The following is a 17,477-nucleotide window of genomic DNA, read 5'->3' as shown; positions in this document are numbered from 1 at the left end:
TTCTCTGGACAAATCTGAATCAAGCAATCTATTCAAAAAAATGTATATACTACCGATGCCTATTTGCTGCATGGAAACAGATCCATGCATGTCAACAAAATATCCAAACGTGTGATGCATTATACAGTCCACGCCATGGCAACTAAATCTTTGATTCTGAAGGTGTGAAAACCATGAGCATTAAAAAACTCCAAATATAAATACGCTCAAAGAAAGACGACAGACTTGTATTCGTATATAACATTTATTTAGAGCAGATGGCTGTTGATGCAGTCAACAGCACTGTCCCATTGCCAGCCACAGCAGGTATCATACAAGTCAATGGCAGAATGTCAACACAATAAACAGCCTGCTTATATGGAGCTCTCCTAGGTTTTTCTTCAGCTTTCTGTGTGTATGTAGAGGATAAAAATAAAACTTTTTACATTTTTTAAAGATGTACCTTGCTCTTTAATATATTTCATTTTCTTTAAATAAATTTTAAGATTCTATTTTCTATTTCTTTTATTTCCAGGAAATAAATGAATACTATGACTAAAAAAAGTAAAGTGGAAAAAAACATGTTTAGGAAAGGGACAAAAGGGATCTCTTACATCACCATAAAAACATCCAGCTATACAGACAGGGATCTAAGCACAGGACACACAGGGACGCAAGGCTTTAGCATAATGGAGAGGAACCCAACAAACTCATGGGAAGAGCAGCCCCCTGTGTTTCCATAACGTAGCACAAGGTCAGGTGACCTCACTATTGTACTTCAATGGCCCACAGGAGATCTTAATTTAGCAAATACAGTTACGAGCATTCGTGGAAACTGTAACCGATTAAAAACATTTTTATAAGTGACATTCGCTGCTTCCTGTATGAAATGCGCCATATAAATAAAATTAGATTTGACATTGCTTTCTACTGTTATGGAACGCAGAGAAACCCTCTCAAAACAAGGTTTTTCCCTAAATGATTAAATGACAAAACAAAGCAAGGCACGTGTAAAAAAAAAAAAAAGTAACGTCACGTGAAACAAATTAAAATAATCTAAATGAGTACACGTAAAATAACCATGTCATAGCTGAACATACATCTGCAAATGAGCATGAATCATGAATAGAAAATTAGATTTTACAATGGTCTTATTTTTTGGAGCATACAGCATATAAAAATTGTAATTCTTATTCATTTTGAGTTCTACAAGTCAGTTTAAATAAATGTTTTTCCAGATGAAATCTCATGAAATAATTAATTATAGATTATTTATAAATTAAGTTATATTAAATATTTTTTTCATAGCTAAAGTCATAATAAAGAGCAGGTCTAAGTGATCGGTGGCTTATGCACACAGCTTCATCAATGTAAGAAAAACAAGATATGCATCTTAACAAAAATATTTATGAAATACTAAATGTACTGATTTTGAAATTTGTCAGGTTTGCAAGTCTCTTGGGGCCTCAGTGTGACAGCCCTCATTTATTGGATACAGCGGCAGTGCTCAGAATCATCACAGAGATTGTCATGGCAATGGGGGGGGAGTCAAAATGACACAGCAATAACAGAAATATAGTATCTATAAGGATTCTGACAGTAACAGAGATAAGCAAACTGTGAGAAAACAGGTACGTGGCAGAGAGTTACGACAGTTATGAAAGCAGTTGGGCTAAAGGTGTTTCAGATAAGATGGGGCGAAGATCACAGGGTATTCCCCTACTCTTCCATTCGAATGCCTCCAGGAGTCATCCACCCTTCCTCCTCTAGCCCTGTGTAGCAGCAGACAGGTACTAAGTATGCACTTCTGAGGCTCTACTATAAGTCATCACTGGCCCCGTTTAACACCCCGTCAATACTGCAGCAGTTACACCTCAATGCATGTCATCACGATAAGGGAACTTAACATAAAAATAGAAAAAACTGGGTAGTGGTGTTAGTTCTGCTGTTAAGCTTTGATGCATGGGCATCCAAAAGAAAACCCCTTCTGTGAAAGAGGCTTGCAGCACAGTGCAGCGGCACTGGGGGGTCTGGGCCACTACATTTGGATCCATCAAACAACCACACTGATGGTGTGCACGGCTGCAGCATCAACACATAGGTCAGGGATGAAGGAGTAAAATGACTGGAGCAAAGTTACCTTGTTCAACAGAAGCCACAGGGAAAGGGGTGGGCCAGGAAATGACAGTCTGTCTTTCATATCTAGGATTCTGCTGTGATGTGAACATCAAGCATCAGTCTCTTTGCTGGTGATTGAAGATGTCGCAGCAGACATGCCAATGACAAGCAAGTTTCAAACCAACTGAACTGCCAGCAACAAACTAAAATATAAATGCACAAGCTTTTAGCTCCTGTGTAGTAAAACTGATTCCGGTTTGACACTTTCTGCAACCATTTTGGTTTAAGGATCACTGCTGACTTGCACAGCTGTTAACACTGGTGAAGTATAAAACATCTCTCAAACGCTCCATAATTGTGCCTTTGATGTACGAAGACAGGAAAAAACACCTTGAAAACACTTTGCATTGTAGTTCAAATACAGCTCATTTAAAAAAAATCCACGGTTTTTCACGAGCCTTCAAGTGCTGTTCATATGATGAGCACAAGACACACACAGCACTCTCACAAAAATGGCACACATACACATACACACGCAAAAAACAACACCTACAGAGGTCCACCATGGACGGTAATGGGAATCGGAATCAAACACAGCGTGGCAGCATGAGCCAGAACAACCAGTCTTTTACAATTCAAGCAGTAATGCCAAATCACCAAATGAAGGAAAATGACTATTGTCACTATGAAAATTGACTATTTGTTTTCTTGATGTGCCATTTTAGAAGCAGTATACCACTATAAAACAGTCATGTGGGAACCTGTCAGGTGTTGGCACTGGGCACAGGTTCAGCGGGAGCCGGGTCCTTCTTGCCCAGGGGCCGCGCCTTACAGCACCAGCAGGGGGAGCCGTTGGCCCTGTGCACCTCTTCGCTCAAATGTAGACAAGGAGGATCATCTTTGTGCTTGTCCTGGGCTGCCATGTAAACCTGGCCTTTCATTGAGAATTTAGGGTGATGTGCTGCTGTAACTGACTCTAACTGAGCTACAGTTCAATAAGTGTGTGTGTGTGTGTGTGGGTGTGTGTGCATGCATGTGAACCACAGTTGTGTGGTCTGAGATGTGAGCCCTGAAGCAGCTTGTTGCTGGTCTATTTTAGACCAAATCACTTGCTGCCAACTCGAGTAAGATGTGTGCAGTGCTCATCTGGCTCTGTTTGCAAGTGGACTAAGAGTTGTGGGTTAGCACCACTGAGGTCCCAGGCCAAGGCCCATGGGCACCAGAGGGGTGGGTGGACAATGGGGGCTGTGCTTGCGTACGTTCCCCGCAGCTAAGGAACAGGGTCACGGAATGTACGGAGACAGCTCTCTGATTGGCGAGAACCTGGAAGTTTCTGCATTCAGGATTAGCCCCTGCACCGGTAGCACAGTAGCTAGGTGTGCAGCCACATGGAAGCCCACGTCAAGCTCACAATACAAGGGTCGTCCACAGACACCGAGAAACCAAAACTCACTTTCACACATTACACAATCTCAAAATGTGTTTTTTTTGTCCCAATTTGGTCAAGTAAAAATTCATATTTTGTCCATCTTTTCCAAACAACTGACTCATAACCACACTTATACTATTTGGCAAAAAAGTCAAATAAAAATAATTTATTTATATATATGTATATCACTGTACTGACTAATGTATTATTCTCACTATGGGACTTTTTAATATATAAACTTTCCTCATGCTTACAATTTACACATATAGTATTGTACTGTATCATTTTGTATTATTATTTATTTTTTTATTTTTTTACAATAGCTTGAATAATCCAATGTAAGAAGAAAAAATTGATTGTAACGTTTTCTGCTGCAAAACTCACTCGCCAACCCTCTGCCTCTGCTTTTTGTTGTCTGTCTCCCGCTTTTTTCTCCCGCCAATCCTGAGGTAATTCTTCTGGGGATTGGAGGACTTGGTCAGCTGTGCAACCCAATAGGGAGGAGCGGGAGAGAGAAGGAGTGGCTTCGGGAGAGGTAATATTGTGACAGGAGCTGGACAGGCTAGGGGGAGCAGAGAGGCCAGAGGGGAGCGGGAGGGGTCCTGCAGTCGTTTGTGCCCTTCTGCCCTCGCGGAGCCCTGAGGTTGTGCCGCAAAGGCGCCGACTGTGCTCTTCACTCCAGCATGGCGTCCAGCTGGTCAGCCAGGTCGTCGAACATGCTGCCAATGTCATCCAGGATGCTCACTGTGCTCTTGTCTTCGGCTACCGAGCTGTGGAGCAGTAGGCACAGACCCGGAGATTTAGTCTTCCGTTGTGTTGCTGTGTCATCAATACATTCACTACAGCTTTGCGCCTAACAATTGTTTTATGCATTCTTTAACTCAAACAAATGTGCATGCAGTTGAATTATGAGAATATTTACAAGAATAAAACAGAATTTGTTGAGTTTTTATTTGTTGCAGACCTACATCAGGAACACAATCTTATTGGACAACCTGTGCTTGCAAGGGGCGGGACTTACTCTTTCTGCCCATCCTCCTGTTTGATCTTCTCCTCCACAGCCTGCAGGGCAGCGGCTAGGGAGGCGCTGGTCTCCTCCAGCTTCTGCTGTGCCGACTCCACCGGGCCTGCGATGTCCACGGACACTCCGCTGATGGAGGAGCGAGGGGGCTTGACCGGCGGGGGTGTGGGGCCCGGCGTGAGGGAACCTGGAGTCTGAGGGGTTCCAGGGGTCTGGGGGGTCGGGGGAGTGTGGGGCCTGGTGGTGCCAGCAGACAGCGAAGGGGGCGTACTGGCGGCTTGTTTGCCAGGGGTGGGGGTGGATGGAGGGGTCACGCTGATGTTCTGCAGCACTTTGGCTGGTTTGGGAGCCGTGGGAGGAGGGCTGGGTTTTGGTGAAATCGGAGGGGGCACTCGTTTCACATCTGGAACAGAGACAGACAGATACAAAGGGATAAAGAAAAGAGGGAGAGTGAAATCTGAGTTTATTTCAGCACATTAAAGGCAGGGTTCCCAGACATGGATTAAGCTTAGTCCTAGACTTAAAGAAAAATTCAATGAAGTTCTCCAATGAAAAAAGTTTTAAATCTAGGCTTATTCAGGATTTTCTAGGATTTTCACCCATACCAAATACAGGAGGTATGAGCCCTGACACACAGAGCACAAAGAAGCAAGAGACACAAGTTGAGTACCTGGGCTGCCAGGGCCGCCCGGTCCAGGGATGGGGACTCTCTTGGCAGAGGGCATTGGGGGACCCTGCTTCTTCATTTGCTGGGCGAGCACAGGTTTGGGGGATACCGGGGGCTTGATGGGCTTCCGGGGTTCAGCCTGGACGGTGTGAGAGCTGAAGTCGGCACTGTCCCTGCGGGGGGGCCCTTCCCCATTGTCCTGAGGGCGGGGCTGCTCCATTACGCTCATCTCCGACACCGGCCGTCTCTTCACCGTACTGGTGCCGTTCTGGTAGGGTGGTAATTCCGGCATCTCCAACGAGTCCTTATCTTTGCTTTTGGGTCGGCGCTTGACGGTGTTGGATTCGATGAGCTGGAACTTGACGCTGTCTGGGTGGTGCTTGGGCCGGAGCCTCCTCTTCATCGTTGCCGTGGCGTCCATGCGGGACAGCTCCTCTTGAGGCAGGGAGTAGACACTGTCCGCCAGGCCGTCGCCCTCTGCTCCCAGCCGCGGCCTCTGTTTGATGGTAAGGTTGCCGTCCTCAGCGAAAGGCAGGTTCTCTGCCGAGCTGTTGGCGGAGCCAGGCAGCGGCTCTGGAGCCAGCCTGTCTCGTGGCGACTCGGGGCCCTGTTCTCTTCGCGCGGCCGTCACCAGCCCGGTCACTGGTCCACTGATCGTCCTGCGGCGGTTCACCACCTCCCCGTCCAGCCCGATGCCATCACGATGCTTCCCATGGACTGGATTGACCTGCAAGGAGGGAAGGACGCCAGAGTCACTATCAGCAAGTTATCCACTATATAAAGTACTCTGAAAACTGAAACGGGTTGAGAGGCTGAAAAACTATTTTAGGCTATTAGAAAAAAGTTGTAAATGTAAAAAATGTATCTCAATTAAAGAAACTCTAGTTAGATGTTTAGACACAGAATGCTCTTTGGATCTAACTACAGTGTCATGAAAAAGTATTCATCCCCTTTCCGATTTCCTCTACTACTGCATATTTGTCACACTGAACCATACCTCCCATGTGAAAAATGAATTGCCCTTTTAGTTACTCAATAAAGCAATTGACCAAATTTAATTCATAATTAGATTCAGCTGACTGAACACAGCCAGGCTTGATTGCAGCCAACCCAATCTAAACCTTGTTCATATTGATCTTTACCATCAGAGTGACGCAGTCCTGACAAAGTTTATAAAAGCACACTATGCCACAATTAAAGGAAATCCCAGAAGAGATTATACAAAAAGTTGAAATATATGAGTCTGGAAATAATTAAAAAGCCATATCTAAGGCTCTGGGACTCCACAGAACCACAGTAAAAGGAATTATCTCTAAAAGGCAAACACTTGGAACAGTGGTGAATCTTCCCAGGTTTGGTCGGCAAAATTGAAAACACATCCAGGAAGTCACAAATGATCCCAGAAGAACATTCAGGTCTCTCTATCCTCAGGTAAGGTCCGTGTTCATGACTCAATAAGAAAGAGACTGGGTAAAAATGGGATTCATGGGAGAGTAGCAAGGCGTAAATCACTGCTAACCAAAAGAAACATCAATGCTCATCTCACATTTGCAAAAAACCTGGATGATCCTCAAGCCTTCTGGTACAATGTTCTATGGACAGATGAGTCAAAAGTGGAACTTTTGGGGTGACACGGGTTCCATTATGTCTGGCGTAAAACAAATACAACATTTGACAGTAAGAACAACTTTGCTGGGGAAAGTTTTCTGCCCCGGGACCTGGACGGCATGCCATTATTGAAGGAACCATAAAAAATTCTCAAGAAGAATGCCTGGTAATCAGTCTGCGACCTGAAGCTGAAACATAATTGGGTCATGCAGCAAGACAATGATCTGAATCCACATCTGAATGGCCAAAAATAAACTAAATTAAAGTTTTTAATTGACCTAGTCACAGTCTTGACTTAAGCCCAGTAAAGATGCTGTGGCAAGACCTTAAAGGAACATTTCTTGCTCAAAACCCTACCGATTTGTCCGAATTAAAGCAGTTCTGCAAAGTAGAGTGGGCCAAAATTCCTCCACAACAATGTGAAAGACTGATTTGCAATCATAGGATGTGTTTGGTTGCAGCTATTGCTGCTAAAAGTGGTTATTAAGTTATTAACCAGTAATTAAGTTTAAGAGGGCAATTGATTTTTCCACACGGGTGATATGGGTGTTTGACAACTTTTTTGTTAAATAAATGAAATAATAATAAAAGAAATGTGTTCTGTGTTTACTCGGGTTCTCTTTGTCTAATATGACATTTTGTCTAAAGATATGAAACCATTCAGCGTGACAAATATGCAACAATAGACAAAATCACGAAGGGGGCAAATACTTTTACACGGCACTATCAATTACTGACGATATTTAATTTTGTTGATTTACCCCACAGAATTTTTTTGGCTCAATGTGGTTTATATTTTGCAAACCACATATTTAAATAAAGAGCACTGATGCTACTCAATGCCTAATGAAGCATTACCTGCAGGTAACAGCCACTGCCACACAGGGACCTCTGAAAAGCCAGGGCCTTGGGCCCACCCCCGATGGAGGACATCTCCAGCATGGCCGCGATGCTCTTTACGCTGCCCGCGCTGCCCGTGTCCACCATGCCGCCCAAGTCGCTGGCGCGGCGCCGCTCGTGGTAGGTGACCCCCAGCAGGTCTCCTCCGCCCCCGTCTCTGGCCTCATCCTCCAGGTTGGTGCTGGAGATGGTGGAGCTGGAGCGCTTGGGCGGAGGGGGCGGGGGCCCCTTCTTCTTGGGCCGGAGGGCGAAGGACTGGCTCCGGTTGACGTTCTTGTCCAACTGGGCCCGGACGGAGCTGCTGCGGCCGACCCGGGCCTGCATGGTGGCGTACTTGGTGGTGTCGGGGACCATGAGCTCATCACGCTCCCGCTCGCCGTCAAACGCGGCGTAGCGGCTCAGGCTGTGCGCACGCTTCTTGGGCAGGCCCTGGTCCTCCTCGTACTCGTCCCCCTCCGGGGGCAGGCACAGCAGGGGCACCGAGACGGGCGGCTGCTGGGCCGGTGGCCCCTCCACGCTCTCCATGTGCTGCGGCGCGGCGTGGGCGTAGCCTCTGTGTGTGGGGGACTGTGGGATGGAGCGGGGGGACATGGGCCGCTCTGTCTGGGCCAGGAGCTGTGGGGTGGGCTTCACCTTGGCAGAGGCCTGTGGAGGCCCCATAGTCTGCGGGGAGGATGGCTTGGTCTTGGTGGGAGTCTGTGGCGGGGTGTAGGAGGGTGCTGGGCGTGGTTTGCCCAGTGGAGGCGGGACATTGGCCCTCTGCAGCCCCTGGGCGTGGCTGCCCTGCCGCGCAGTTCGGGCCTCCTTCCTTGGAGGGCCGCTGGTTTCGTCCCCATCCCGGCTCTTACTGAGACTGTTTTCGTGCATGCTGCGCATGCGCTGGGACATCTGGCCCCCGCCCGGCCGGACCTCCGCCCCCTCCTGCACCTCCCCGCCGCGGTTCATGGCCGTCTGCAGCTCGTTGCTTAGCTCGCTGTCCTGGAAGGAGCTCATCTTGGGGGACATGCACTCGGCGCTGTCGTGGGGAGGGCTCTCGATGGCCATCACTTCCTGGGCAGGGGGCGGCTTCTTGCGCAGAGTGCCTCGCCCCTCTGATGCCTTTTGCATCTCTGCCAGCTTCTTCACAGCCAGCATCAGCTTCTTCTGGTGCCCTGGAGGAGGGTGAGGGGGAGGATGGGCATGGACAGGCAGTACACAGTAACTGGACAAGCTATGGCACAGAACTACTCATATCCACTAAGTTACAGGATATTGCTAATCCTCACAAAACTGAAGTTCCTCTAGTCCAAAATGCTAATGCCTAGCTAGCCTGGATAAGATAGAGTTGGGAAATCAACCATTTCCCCATTAGGTGAAGCAGGTACACGGCTGAGATGAAGGAGACATATTATTACAGGAAAAGAGACTTTCCTAAGGAAATAAATCTTGCTTCTGTGAGTATTCTCACCACATTGCTTAATAAATAAAAAGTAGAACAGAAATGTGTTATTAATACTTATTTCCATAAGTCTCCAATGTTGGGTTTGCCGCTGCTGTCCTGTATTCTTACCAAGTTTTGTAATTCCAATCTCCTGTAAATCCTCCCAGGTGATGTCAGTGATGAAGTCGATATTCTCATAGCCATTTTGGACCAGAATCTGGTAATACTGGGTCAGTCCAATCATAGACAGCCACTCTGCCAGGTTTGCCTGCAGAAGACAAACATGTTTAGACTGTAACCCCACAGCAGCCTTTGGCCTGACCTTTGCTTAGAGATCTTACAGAGCTAAAACAAAAATATCTCCTGACACGCCTGTGTTAAAACCAAGTGGGGACCCCTAGTGGACATCTGATACTAGACTCCTGAAAGAGCCTTTGGACTTGTGCTTGTATTTCAATATAAAAGGAGCCTTGTAACCATCTAATATAATTGATCTGATGGATAATCTATAGGCTGAACTGCATTGCTTTATGTCAGTGCCAGTTTATGCCAGTGTCAGAAAATTACTCTTACAACACTCATATTTTTGTGTTCAGTTAACCCTCAGATACATGGTGACTGTTATGGCAGAAGTCCCAGAGGGACTGATGAAGGGTAACAGCAACATCAGCCGCTCAGCTCTCAGAAGAACAAATATGCCACAGGAAAACCAGGACCCATGGACACAAACACAAACCATAAGAAGAAAAATGTTCTAACCAATCCTAAATGAAATTTGGGTATGTGTGTGTGTGTGTGTGTGTGTGTGTGTGCATGTATAAGATGTGAATGTAACCACAAACTGGCTAAATAACTATTTTAACCCCAAAATGATTGTGAAGGCAAGTTTAATGGACTTCACTCACAGGCTTTTGGTCCGGGAGCCACTCCGTGACACTCAGCTTGTTAATCTCGGAGGTCATCTTCTTACGGTGTCCTGGCTTAGTCACCCCAACAGCAGTCAGGTCCTGTAAGACACACAGGCACTATCCACATCAGAGATGAACACGCACACACACATACACATTTATACACTCGCACACATATACACACAGCCAACATGCTCACACACACATACACATAAAGGCACATAAACACACACACTCACACACATAAAGGCACATAAACACACACACACACTCACACATACAGAAATATTGTGGGAACCAGGACAAAGACACCAGACAGTCACTGAAAAAAAAGCTTGGATGGTTTTCATAATGTGCAATAAAAATGGCTGAAATGAAACAAAATTTGCTATAATTCAGCAGCATTTTCAGAGTACCCCAAAACCCAGTGGACAATAAATAGTGGATGGCTGGGTGCTGTCCGCAGGTCCCTTCTCTTCATTTTCACATTAGTGTGATGAACGTCTTTCACTTGCAGAAAACCTAGCTACTCAGCTGCTCTGGGTGTTATTTAGCAGTCCTGCAAATCAAAGGTGCATTCAGCACACACACGGTGACACGTCAGAAAAAAAGAAAATTAACTGAGCTTGAAAATAAAGTGCTGTTTGTTTCGAAAGGCAGAGAAAGTATCGCAGTAGAGAGGAAAAATCGAACACGAGGCGGCAGGCCATTTAATTGTCAACTTCCTATTGAGCCCCTAATCGAACAGAGAGACACTGCAAGGTGCATGCCACTTTGTGGGGTGCCCGGAAAGACATGGTGAACATGGGCATGGAAGGTGTCCCAGAGTAACCTCTCCAGACCACAGATTGTGACATCAGCTATACATACCACAGTGTGGACTGGGGCACATGTGACGATCTATGAGTACAATGTTGAGGGGTGGTGGGTGGGGGGGGGGTGTCAGGTGTGGGGGGGTGGGGGGGCAGCACAAGACTCCACAAACAAGGAGCCAACAACAGGGGTGCATGTGACACTGATAAAGGGAAGCATGGCATTATCAGTGTCAACACCTGACCGGACTACACAAACAACACCGTGAGCACTCCTTCAAACACGCCGTCTCACCACAGAAACGATTCCGGTTCCGTTCAGTTAATTAAGCATCAGCTGCCGGTGAGTGCAAACCAGACAGGCATTCACCAGCAAGCGAATGCTCCCAGTGCTTCCCCACCCCCCGACCCACAAGTGTACAGCGAGCTCAGGTGGGCTCTAACACACATGTACAGTACACAGATACAACACGCACAAGCCATGGAGTCAATGGGCGAGTCATGTCTTTCATGTGGTGGGGAGAGAGGGGTGAGCACGCGCTGTGAGGGACGTCCGCACGATCTCTCGCGACACTGACGGCTCCATTTCTTTCTTCCCGGGGGAAAAAGAAGCTTGCAAACACAGCAAAATGTCCACACAGCTGTGTGTCGATGCCTGGTACGGGGCTAACAAGAGATCGGTGGACCTCAGTGGCACTGAAGAACAGCTGAAGGGCAAAGTTCTCCGACCTGAGGACCCTCCCACTATGAGCTCACAGAGACATGCAGCTGCGCTGCTGCGGCTCCAGCCATGCAGACATGCGCAGGGCCGTCTGCGCGTTCACCGAGTGGCCGCAGCGCCCACAACACACGGGGGAGGGGCTCAGCCAGAACCCGTCAGAGTTCAGGGACATGACGAGGTCACGGGGGGCACACTGAGGGGATTGGCTGATGGGGTGAGCAGGGGTGGGTAGGGGGATTGTTTTGGGATTGTTTTAGGGTCACTGTGGGGGTGGGGGGTGGGGGTTGGTCTTACCTCGGGGGTCATTCGGCTAATGGTGGCAATGTCATAGCCCGCGCTGATGAAGTTTGGAGCGTAGACTTGCAGCTGAAACTCGCTCAGCCATTGGATAACAGCCTCTGAGCTCTAGAAGAAAAGATATGCGGCATTCCGTCACTGTCTCTGTCCTGGAGGCCAGACCTCTTCTGGGGTTTAGTGAGGGGCGCGTCCGCAAGACTCCACTTTCCGGCTGCGTCCAGGCACAACGCAGCAGGGCCTACTGTACTCAGGCTTAGGACTCACTGCTGCAGCATTCATCACCTGAAGCCTAACACTCCGATACTTGATTAGCTCAACTGAAACTGCTCGTTTCAAGCTTCTTGCACCAGAGCACAGAGCAGAGTGACTCTCTGCTTAGTGAAAACTACCCGGCCAGGCTACTGTGGTGTGGATGCCACTCTCACTATAGCGCTGTAGGAAAGCGGGGTTCTGATCCATTTCAATCGAATAGCAGCAGTAGAAAGTGGAAGACATAATGGCACCTGGCAGCAGCGGAAACTATGAAACACCACAGAGGTCACGGAAAGATTGATATGCCCCTATATATTTAAACTGGCATTTGTCTTTTACATATAGTACATGACCCTTACTAATGTGCAAATAGCTCACCTATTATATAAATGTTTGGCAATTTCAACCAAACAGTTCCACTTGAATGCTCCAAAGAGCAGCCAAATTTTCCCTATAGTACCAGTGCGATGCCCCAAAAACTTTGGGCAATCTTGGACAAAGCAATGCTACTCTAATGCTACCCAATGTTTGTACAGCATACAAAGCAGGTCTTGTCAAAATCACCACAGCACTCCTTGCACGAATGGTAATGGCAATAAAAGAGAGAGAGAGAGGAGGGATGGAAAAGGCAGGTGGACAGAACGACAGGCAGACAGAGGGACAGCACAGGAAAATGTCCATGAGCTCTTCCTGACGAGTGATTCACAAGCTCAGGGTTTTACAAGCTTCATAAAATTGATCCCTGGAACCCTCCGGTGAAAAATGGCCTTCTTGTCACACATAAGCAATTCTTGCAAATCCATTCCATCACAGGTGTTTAGTACAGCTGAATCCAGGACCATATTCATCATTGCTAGGTCTCAAAAGCAGTCTGAACTTCTTCATAACCTTGCAGGAAATGAACTGTGGGAACTCATTCAGAGAGATATAATACTCTAGAGAACTCTTGAGAGCGTGGTGACACTGGATTCGTTTGCTCAGCGATAATTGAAAAACCCTAACATACTGCCACCATTCTGTGACAGTTTCTAAAAAACAGTAGCAGTGTACTCATGGCACATCATTAATTACTGCAGACCACAGCCACTCTACGGCTTTACCCACTGTGCGCAACACTGCACAAATCAAACAAGCACCCATAGTGTCTATGGCTGTTTGTCATTTGTTCAGATTATTTAGTCAAGTTGAATGTTTCGATTTTCGGGTACTTGCTGAAAACAAAACAATAAAAATAAAGCAACAAAGCATCAAATTATGGAAGCTATAAATAAATAAGTATGAATTTCCCCACACAGCTTGATCGAAATCCTCAGTGAGACCTGGAGACTGAGAAGGTGCACGCCTAGCAGAATGCTGCACACTCACCGTCACCTGCCACACCCAAACACCCTCAGGAGAGACACGGCTGACTGTGAGAGGAGGCGGTGTTTGGGCGGAGTCCCGGTGTGCTGGAGGCGGTGCCGGCGGCTGGCAGAATGAAGTGAGGGGCAGTGACGGGGTGACGTGACAGAGATTACCTGGGCGGGGCTTACCTTCCCATCAGGCAGCACCTCCCCCTTCCGCTGTGACACTGGTTCCCCATACGGCGGCTCATGGTAGGGGCAGCTTGATGAACTCGGGGTGCGGGAGGAGGAGCCTGAGAGAGACAGGCACTCGTCAGGAGAGAGCCACACCAAAGCACTGAGATGCCTTACTGGCATCGTGGAAGACCTCATCAACTCCTGACCCTTGGAGGAATAACCTGACCCAGTTACAGTCAAAAATCTGATTATGTCACATTGACCGGCCGGCAAATGTACTGCAATGATAATGTTTGGCTGCTGACAGTGGTGAGAACTGAGCTGGAAATGGGGGGAAATTTTACCTGTGAACCATTTGTCGCTCCTTGCCTTCTTTTCCTTGCCTAACAACAAAGCAATTACTTAATAGAATAATCAATACCAATGGGTAGGCTAAGGCCAATTCCAGATAGTAGTAGAATTATTTTTACATGTATTTATACAGAGCGACCGTGACAGGGACACACACACACACACACACACACACACACAAACACACGCACGCATGCACACACACACACACACACACACACACATAGAATCCAGTCCAATTTACACAGGCCATTATTTTGTAAAGAAATTCAGATAAATTACCCTCCTCAGGGTACAACAAGAGTACTGCACTGAGAAATTAACACTGCAGCCTCTGAGATAGAGCGCCAGTTCCCCAACCATTATACTGCACCACTGCCTATTCCTTCCTTTACCTGTGGCTATATATCTCACTTCTGCCTATACATTACTTTTGTAAATGTGTACTCTTTGTACCACGCTGAGGGAATACTGATGACTCAAAGATCTGAAATATCTGCCCGCCCTGTTCAGTTCCATTAGCACCACCCTGTGGATCAAGTAAAACCAGCCAGTGTAAAGATACATACTACAATGATTAAATATTTTTATTGTTTAATAGGGAAGAAACACGCCGCCACCCTGACCAGGATAAGCGAATATAGATAATTGATGCATTGATGGATGGAACAAAAAATTTGTGTGAAACCGTGTCTGGTGCGTCACGCTAAGAGGTGTGTATCACTATAACGTCATGGGGGGTTGACAGTAAGGATAGGAGCTAACTTTCAGTCGCTAGAAAATCACAATTTTCAGACCCCCGTCATGCACATGGTAATTAATGAATTAATATTAACACTCATAAGGACAATTTACAAATATGAACATGAAGTGCAGCTACAATTGTAAAAATAATTGGTTAATAGCAAAACATCACAGATACGTGAGCGCAAACATTCCGGGGCCCAGTAATTCACTGAATCACTGTTTCACAAACAGCACACGTGGCTAGCAGTATACATGGTATATATTTCATGTATAGTTCATTTACACTGCTATAATTTATATGAGCCTTAGAACTTTGTTCAAGGGTACAACAGCAACATCCACACCTTACACAATAAGCCACTTATATAGTCAGGTTTTCAGCGAATCAACAGTTACTTGCTCAAAAATAAATCAGCAAATCTCAGACCCATCTAGTCCTAAATTTTTATAGCCTCCATTTGTCCAGAATCCACAACTTTAAAAGTGTAAAGTCCTAGAAGCAGTACAGCATTACCTGGTTTTATTCAGTAAAATATTTTATTTGGGCTTGAGGCCCACAGCCTAAGAAACTTTTAAAGTTGGGGAAGCGTAGTCAATATCTTTTTAAACAGAGTGCTTTAAAAATAAGCTTTAGTCAAAGCACTCTAAGCACCTAAATCTTCTTCTTCCATATATTTGAATTACCTGTACAATCGATTTAGTTTCAAGCAGTGCATGGATAACAAGTCTTTACGTCATAAGAGACGCATTTTGGCAGTTTGTAGTTTGGGCTTCAGCACTAATGCTATACGTGGAGTTGGAAATGTTCTCAGTGACTACTATATATCAGAAGTGTCCTGTTAAAGTACTGTACCTGTGGACTGCTCCAGAGATTTTGACTGCTCCAGCAGGTGTTCCTTGGCCTTCGCAGACTGAGAGAGCACTGTGGCCAGGAGCTGCAATACAAACAGCAGCAGGACACCATCAGAGTAAACACCACTGAAGCCAGACTGGAAAAAGCAGGGAGTCGTGGATTCACTGAGATTACAGGCCCAGTAATCAGTCAGAGTCACTGAGGCACTGAGAATGCCGCTTCCTTAATCTCTCAGTGTCTGGGGACGCACACTCTGGCGCCCGTTAGACACACTCCTCGGTGTGGAGACCTCACCTTGACGCCCTCCGCCTGGGCGTGCAGGATGTGCGCGTTGGTGCCAGCGCTCTGCCCACTCCCCGAGGACCGGGCGCTGGCCACGCTGCCCGAGCTGCCCATGCTGCTGCGGTCTCCACCTGGGCCGCAAACACACACAGCGTCAGCGCACGCGTGCCCGGCCTCCACGGCAACGCGCCGGACGCAGCGGACAGACAGCACACGGGCCACAGACACAGCGAGTGAGAGGTGAGTGAGGGGGGTGCAGATCACACTGTCACAGACACGGCCTGCTGTTCCTCTGGCACTCCGACTGCGATGGATTGGGATCAATGGGCTTAACTGCTGAGAGGAGGGGCCGCCGTCCCCCGTGGGAGAGCTCTCCACCGGGGATAAGTCATGGACACGGTGGGGGCAGCTCCGCCAGCAGGACAGGGGGCTGTCCGGCGGTTACCTGCGTAGGGCTTGCGCAGCACCCAGATTTCCTCGCTGGCGCCGCCCTGGGTGCCGCTGGCTGGGGTGGGGGAGCCGTGGGGGCTGGACTCAGAGCCTCTGGAACCTTCAACACAGAAACTAGTGTTAACACCCCGGGGGGGTGCAGCATCCCAGGGAGGGAGGGAGAGGGCGCTAGGGGAGCTGGCTCTCAGGTGAGTTCCGGAGTCTTCCGCCTCAGATTGCCGCTGCCTACCTGCTGCCCCCGCTAAATCCCTGGCAGCAGACTCAGTCCGACCAGTGCAAAGCTGACCAGGACACAGCTGGCCTCACACCAGTGCAAACACGAATACTGAGGTGCTTACACATATATAACATATAGTTTGCAAGTCCCCTGTGAAAAAAATGTTCATGGATAAGTGCTCGTGGGGCTTACTTAGTGTGTTGCGCTTCAGAACATGCAAATTAACTACATACAACCAATAGAGTCATGCTTTCAACCATAAAGTTCACAAAAGTTATTCTGAATAAAATTTTATTGTCCTTTGACAACTGACATAAAAAGTATTTTGAGCAGCTCTACCTTAGAAACAGTGAAAATTATTAGGAATTTCAGGCTACACATTTGCAGAGCTCTCAAAATTTTGCAGAATTATTTTTTCACAAGGGACTAATATATGTGGGTACACTTACATACAATAGTACACAGATTTTGAATATGTATATACATCTGTGTACATACATATGCATTTAAACATACATATATAAAACATTCATATTCTGTGTGTGTGTATAAATACATATGATTACACATATAAACATTTAAGTATGAACTGCTGTGCATTACAACAAAATATTACAACAGAGATTACAAGGTCTTCATAAACCACAAGAGCAGGTTTAGTGGTTTATAAATGGCCAGGAATCTTGGAAACACAAGACATAAATATTACACAGCTGAGTATGTTTGCATCAATATTAACACAGGAATTTAATACACAACCTTACCTTCACCACAAGGCTATATTGCTTTGCTCATGTCTACTGTTTGACTTTCCTCTGTGGGAAAAAAATGCTTTATAAGTGGTGTTTGTCTTCAGACATTTTTGTTCTTAAAAGAGCAGTATTTTCAACTCCTTTTCTGCTTGGAAGAGTTATCTTTTGAGGCA

At 46.8% G+C, this 17,477-nt stretch overlaps 1 protein-coding gene across 4 annotated transcripts in view; it reads right to left on the bottom strand.

Moving 5' to 3' along the window:
- Positions 1–225: 225 nt before the first annotated feature.
- The window catches only part of caskin1 (CASK interacting protein 1), an 86,933-nt gene continuing 69,681 nt past the window's right edge, over positions 226–17,477 (bottom strand). For 2 of the 4 annotated variants that reach the window (XM_035401258.1, XM_035401277.1), the window contains 11 exons: positions 16,331–16,435; positions 15,898–16,016; positions 15,604–15,685; positions 13,665–13,768; positions 11,878–11,988; positions 10,048–10,149; positions 9,272–9,410; positions 7,681–8,873; positions 5,218–5,941; positions 4,548–4,950; positions 226–4,296 (listed from right to left, as the gene is read on the bottom strand). In XM_035401258.1, the coding sequence (XP_035257149.1) occupies positions 4,200–4,296; positions 4,548–4,950; positions 5,218–5,941; positions 7,681–8,873; positions 9,272–9,410; positions 10,048–10,149; positions 11,878–11,988; positions 13,665–13,768; positions 15,604–15,685; positions 15,898–16,016; positions 16,331–16,435 (3,179 nt within the window). In that variant the 3' untranslated portion in view covers positions 226–4,199. The remainder of the gene's footprint in view (positions 4,297–4,547; positions 4,951–5,217; positions 5,942–7,680; positions 8,874–9,271; positions 9,411–10,047; positions 10,150–11,877; positions 11,989–13,664; positions 13,769–15,603; positions 15,686–15,897; positions 16,017–16,330; positions 16,436–17,477) is intronic. The other 2 variants (XM_035401267.1, XM_035401286.1) reach the window with 2 other exon arrangements.

The sequence above is a fragment of the Anguilla anguilla genome, chromosome 2, assembly GCF_013347855.1.
Source record: "Anguilla anguilla isolate fAngAng1 chromosome 2, fAngAng1.pri, whole genome shotgun sequence".
NCBI lineage: Eukaryota > Metazoa > Chordata > Actinopteri > Anguilliformes > Anguillidae > Anguilla > Anguilla anguilla.
The sequence above is the reverse complement of the archived record's forward strand: the minus strand, read 5'-3'. Positions and strand labels throughout refer to the sequence as shown.